The sequence below is a fragment of the Lactuca sativa genome, chromosome 5 (genome assembly GCF_002870075.4).
Source record: "Lactuca sativa cultivar Salinas chromosome 5, Lsat_Salinas_v11, whole genome shotgun sequence".
Lineage (NCBI taxonomy): Eukaryota > Viridiplantae > Streptophyta > Magnoliopsida > Asterales > Asteraceae > Lactuca > Lactuca sativa.
The window spans coordinates 57,008,430-57,015,043 of NC_056627.2; the positions used below are offsets into that span (position 1 = coordinate 57,008,430).

The 6,614-nt window shown below is 33.7% G+C and overlaps 1 protein-coding gene across 2 annotated transcripts; it reads left to right on the forward strand.

The window, feature by feature from the left end:
• The first annotated feature begins 1,752 nt into the window (after nt 1-1,752).
• On the forward strand, nt 1,753-6,139 carry LOC111915647 (putative AC transposase). Of its 2 annotated transcripts, none has more exons than XM_042902424.2 (6): nt 1,753-2,197; nt 2,301-2,370; nt 3,277-3,349; nt 3,829-4,044; nt 4,119-4,990; nt 5,084-6,139. In XM_042902424.2, exons 2-6 carry the CDS (start codon nt 2,359-2,361, stop codon nt 5,987-5,989), a joined length of 2,079 nt encoding a protein of 692 aa, XP_042758358.1. In that variant the 5' UTR covers nt 1,753-2,197; nt 2,301-2,358; the 3' UTR covers nt 5,990-6,139. The 2 variants fall into 2 exon arrangements, with proteins under 2 accessions (XP_042758358.1, XP_023767055.1); XM_023911287.3 differs by having other exon boundaries at nt 1,754-2,199; nt 2,281-2,370.
• The last annotated feature ends 475 nt before the right edge of the window (nt 6,140-6,614 follow it).

Sequence of the window (6,614 nt, forward strand, 5' to 3'; positions counted from 1 at the left end):
TCGGTTCCGCGAACTCAAGATCCAACAACTGAAGATCCCCATAGTTATAGCTCATTTACATATATGCCAGATTATAAGAGAACTAATATGTTTGATTTAAACCATGAACCAAACATGCATAACACGTATTGTCCCTGTGAAACTTCAATGTTCAACCAGGAACCAGAGAGACGCAACACGTATTTGCACCTAGAAACTTCAATGTTCAACCAGGAATCAGAAAGACACAACACATATTTTCCTAGGAAACTTCAATGTTTAACAATGAACCAAAAAGACACAACACATATTTACCCCGATAATCTTCAATGTTCAACCGGGAACCAAAGAGTCACAACACATTTTTTCCACGTGAACCTTCAATGTTTAATCAGGAAAAAACACGTCATAGACCCTACTTCAACCATGCACTTATGAATGGAATCACACGTGAATGTCAACCATACATACCACACATAGAAAATGTGGAAGGAGATGTAAATTGTGGATTCTGGGCAGTAGTTATTTCTATTGGTTTTGGTGAAGATTATTGGCTTCAAATTCGGTTGGACTTACGGAAAGAGGTATTAAGTCACCTCATAAAGTACAAAAATATTTTTAGCGATAATGAGCTATTTTCTCTTAATCAATCATTGAATTTCTATGAATCACCCACGATTGGATGCTGGTTTTCTAATTGCTAACAATTACGATGTAATTGTTTATTTCTTAAGCAAACTAGACTCTTCAACATGCTTCTCGCTTTGGGTGGTCCAGAACACTACCCAAATCATAGAGCTATTGCTATTGCACTCGTTTACGGTAATCATTATATGAAAGTTGATTTACAGGAAGGGTATCCAATGCTTATCGTTTTTCCATGTTGGGTTTCTCACTATTCACTATATGCTATTGGATGAGAATCTTTGTATAATACTAGACTACATACATGTTGTTAGATGATAATCTTTGTATACTGTTAGACTAAATGCATATTTTCAACCAAATAGACCACAAAATAATCGTGATATATACATTGTTATCGTATTAGTTTATTAAAAAAATAAGTTATAATTTATTTACTATTATTAATTTTTGAATCATTTTTTAATGTTTTCCACATTTCATTGTTAATTCTATTATTATATTAACGGATGAAAAGGTAATAAAACATAATCTAAACCCATTAGACCATATACGTGGACCATATATTAATGAATTTATATGTCAATTTAATATTAGTGAATTTAATAACAAACCAACATTTACGTAAGTCATAATCTAAACCCACTAAATAATACTATGTTAAGTTTAATATAAAAACAAAAAATAATCAAAAAGTAAAAATCATATGTCAATTCTAATATAAAAATAAAATATGAACACAATGTACATAAAAAAAGTAACATATATATAATCCGAACGAAATAGTCTGAATGAACAAAAGAAAAAAAATTTAATAGTATTAATAACCATAATAATCATATTTATTTAATAAAAATATTAAAAAAAAAAAATAACTTGTACCAAAATCACTACAAAGAATAACACAAAGATAATACAAACGAAGTAGTCCCAAAGAACAAAAAATTATTTTCAAAATATTAATAACCATATATATTTAATAAAAATATTAAAAAAAAAAACAAAAAGAAAAAAAAAACAACTACAAAACAAAATATCAAATCAATGCATCAAAATACTACGTAAAGAAAACCTTTTCAAAAATTGCCTTGCTTTTTTTTTTTAATGAGAATGACGTTTCCAATTTTCTTTTTACAAATATATATGTATTGTTTGAAATGACAAATTTTCAAATAAAAAATAAATATTTTGAAAAACATCCTAAAATTTACAAAGGAGTATAACAATATTTTGTGAACGAGAAATAAAGTTAAAGTAAATGCCATTCTATGGGGTAGAGATGTAAATTGGCATTGAATTGGGAGAGAGAAAGAGCGAGAGATCCTACGGCTCTGCTAAGCCTCGCTCGACTCCATCGCCTTTATCGCTTCTCTTTTTCTCCGCCTTTTCCCCCTTCTTGCCTGTACTCTAAGCTCGGCTCCGATCCGGCTAAGATCCAGCTCCCACCATTTTCTCTCCTGTTCGATCTCCCTCCTTTCTGCTTTGCAAACCCACACAGACTGACAGACTTACAGTCAGTATGCATCTTTGCCTTTTGAAACATAGTTAGATGTAGGACATTCAAATCTCTCATGTGTGAGTTCAATCCACTCGACCCTTTTACGTTTTCCTTGCTCGATTTGTGTATTTTGTGTAATTTAGAGCATTTTTTTACAGTTTGATTTTGCTGATTGAAGTTTGCTTAGGTCGAGAGTGAAGCCCCAAAAAAAGTTGTTGGCGCTTTCTTGACTTTTCATGCAGTTTGGGGTAAATTTCTACTGAATTTGTTGATTGAGTTCCTGTGAAATTGGATTATTTCATCAGTCTAGTTTGTTTTTCTGTGTGAAGCTACTTGGATTCTTAAATTTGTTATAGTACATCTATCAATTTTTATGACTGTTGACTGTTGATTATTTCTGTTACTCAATAGTGTTCATGTACACCCCTGAGACACAATATTTGAAGTTTTAATATGCAGAAATGAATATATTGTTAAACCCTAATTCGTTTGATTATGCAAAATTTCTCCATCTATGCAATATCATACTTGTTTCTTTCCATAACATATAAGACCATGAAATGCATGTGTGTTGACATCCGATTATAGCACATTATGGTATGATGTAACTAAGAATTCGGGCAATGTAGCATATGAGAAATGTTTTATGAAAAGAACTTGATGGAAAATGTTTGCTAATGGGTTCATATGTGGAAAGTGTTATGGAAATATTGTGCATCTAAGGGGTTGTTTTGATGTGTGTTTTCAAAGTGATCATTGCTACTCAAAGAATCAGAATCAAAATTACATAATCAGTTAATGGAAGTTAAAGATAATTAGGTAAGTTTACATTTATCTAACAGAATAGTCATTTTTAAATCGATCTTTGTCTATTTATCCTATTCTGATTATATATAGTACAAATTTTATAACCATATATCAAAGGCTCTGAACTGAAACAATCACTTTAGATGCACATCCAAACACCCTCTAGAAAGAGGATTTTTCTAGTAGCACTTTTGTGTTTGCATTAGTAGGTATGAAATTTGAAAATTAGTTTTAGTTGATTTCATTTGCTTATGAATTAAAGTTTCTTGTTATTTAAGATTCTTTTTGGTTGCATGTTTTACTAAATCTAACATGTGAACTTTCTTTATTTCATATTATTGCTCCAGGCAGGTGTAGTTGGTGACAAATCTGGAGTCTTGATGGATTGGAACGTAAGCACTGAATACAAAAATTTAAAAGGTACTTACTTGATTTCTTGCCATATATAATTATTTTTATTATTGAACTTGATTGGAATCAAATGAGAGGTAAGTTGTGAAAAAAATGAAAATTCAGATGCTTTAACTTAATGACCTTATGGGTAGGCACTTAATATGGACAATTATACATAGTTGTTTCATTTCGACTTAATCTGGACAAAATGACTTAATGGGTTAAGCCAAAAAACGCGTATTAATGCATTACATATTTCTCTTTCTTCTTTTTTCCCTCTAAACTCCTCTCACGTTAAAAAAATGTTAAAAATGATGAAGATTGTGAAATATCGTTTTAGAAATATACGGTAAATTGGTCATTTAGTATCATTCAGACGACTTATTCAGTCCAAAATTATGTATACAACACTTTATGTAGAAAGAATGACATCTATATCTAATTATCTAAACTCTTGGTTTATTGATTACAATGATATTATTTTTTTTATTGTTTTCTTAAAATAGATATGGAACCAAAATCTGTGATGGATGTGGCACTCATTCCAAACATGGAACCAATAGATGTTACACCAGGTACCTCTGACAAAGGAAACAATTCAACAAAACCAAGAAAGAAGACCATGACTTCAGTTTACCTCAAATTCTTTGAAACAACACCCGATGGCAAGAATCGTAAGTGCAAATTTTGTGGACAAATCTATTCAATTTCTACAGCCACAGGTACTTAAACTACTTACTTCATCTACAAGTTAATATATTTCTTGTATGTTTAACATTTTTCTTTATTGTTGAAGGCAATTTGGGGAGACACCTCAGCAATCGTCATCCAGGGTATGATAAGTTAGATGATAGCATCTCCACCCCAGGCTCACAAGCAATAATTGTCATCAAGAAGCCTCAAACCCAACCCAAAACATCTCACATTGAACCCGAACATCTCAACTGGCTCCTCATAAAATGGCTCATTTTAGCATCTTTGCCACCTTCCACATTCGAAGAAAAATGGCTATCCAACTCCTTTAAATTCCTCAGTCCACCTGTCCAAATCTGGCCCACCGAAAAATTCCAAGCAGTACTCCACGAAGTTTTCAGAAGCATGCGCGACGACATACGGTGCATGTTAGAAAACGTCTCTTCGAAAGTATCGATAACCCTAGATTTTTGGACTTCGTATCAACAGATTTTTTACATGAGTGTTACTTGTCAATGGATTGACGAGTCTTGGTCTTTCCGGAAGTTTCTTTTAGATATATCTCGGGTTCCTTCACCTTGTGGAAGTGCAGAGATATATCACACGCTAATCAAAGTGTTGAAGTTTTATAACTTGGAAACTAGGGTTCTTTCGTGTACTCATGATAATAGTACGAATGCTGTTCTTGCATGTCATACTCTTAAAGAGGATCTCGATAGCCAAAAAGCCAACCCGTTTTGCTACGTTCCTTGTGCTGCTCGGACTTTGAATTCTATTATAGATGACAGTTTGCGATCGACCAAATTAGTGATTTCAAAGATTCGGGAGTTTGCATTGGAGATGAATTCATCATCTGAGATGATGGAGGAATTTATTCAGTTTACAACAACTTATCAAGAAGGGAATTGGAAGTTTCCACTTGATGTTTCTTCCCGATGGAGTGGCACTTACCAAATGCTTGATATTGTTCGTAAGGTATAACACATAATTTAAAAAAAAAAAAATCATGGTAAAAGAGTAAAGCATTTAATTATTTTTTTCTTTTTCTTATTAAATAATCTTATCTAGGCAGGTAGATCTATGGAAACTTTAATTCGAAAGTATGAAGAAACACATGGTCGATTACTGTTAAATTCAGCTGAGAAAAACGCAATCAATATCATGCATTCGTATCTCGAGCCTTTCTACAAGACCACAAACGACATATGCACGAATCGCCTACCAACTCTCGGACTCGTTCTCTTCTTCATGGACCACATTTCCGAGACCATAACCGCCTGCCGAGAGTCCTGCCACACCCCCGATTGGCTGAAAAACGCGGCGGTTGACATGGCGGCAAAAGTCCGAAGCTACAACGATCAGGTCTCGAATATTTTCACATACATGACCGCGATTCTCGATCCCCGAATCAAAATCGAACTCATTCCCGAAAGTCTTAATTTAGAAAACTATCTCGAAGAAGCAAGGAGCCATTTCGTGAGAAATTACTCAACTACCCATTTCGCGTCTGTCACGGTGGCGTATGGGAGTAATCAAGAATTAGAGGATGGAGGAGGGGTAAATGTGTCTTTTGCGGAGGAAATTGCGCGGAAAAGACGGAGGGCGAGTATGGGGACGGCAACGGATGAATTGACACAGTATTTGTCGGAACCGCCGGCTCCGATTCCGATCGATGTGTTGGAGTGGTGGAAGGTGAACAGCGGTCGGTATCCGCGGTTGTCGGTGATGGCGCGTGATTTCTTGGCGGTGCAGGCGGCGGCGGTGGTGCCGGAGGATTTGTTTTGTAGTAAAGGGGATGAGGTGGAGAGGCAAAAGGTGTCGCTTCCGTATTCGAGTATGCAAGCGATTCTTTGTGTTAGGTCGTGGACGGAAAGTGGGATGAAGTTGAAATATAAGTCGACGGAGATTGATTATGAGAGGCTGATGGAGTTGGTAGAGAATGGGGGTGGTGGTTTTGAGAAGAAACAGAAATGAGATTGATGGAAGGAAGGGGTAGGATTGTAATTTGGAGAGGGGTTTGAGTTTGTTTGTGTGTTGGTGTATATTTAGGTCTTGTAGTTTGTTGATGTACAGATTACAGTGGATAATGATTCTAACCCATTTGTTACCATTTGCCTTTTACAACACCACATTTTAAGGCTGAGCAGCTAACTTATTTTTGAGTTTCTTTTAAGTTAGCTAGCTTCTTTTTTTTTTTTTTTTTTAGTTTTTTTTGTCAAAAATCAGCTTTATAAAAAAGTTGTTTAGATTAGTCTTTCAGAAGTTTTTAATTTTTTTTTTTAAAATATATCTTTAAATAATTATAGAAACATATATATATATATATATATATATATATATATATATATATATTAAATATCTTTTATATTATTTTATATCTTTCAATTTGTTTATCAGTAGTTTTTTTATCAAATGTTAATTTATTTTAGTAGCTATCATTTCAAATAGTATATCAAATCTAGCCTACCATGCAACCTTTATTTGTAACAAGATAACAACATTTGACACTAGAAAATATTTTGTAACTTTTTCAAGATAGCTGAATAGAAAGGCAACCAACTTTGATCGTTGCTATTAGTCTACTTTTTAAAGGTAACCA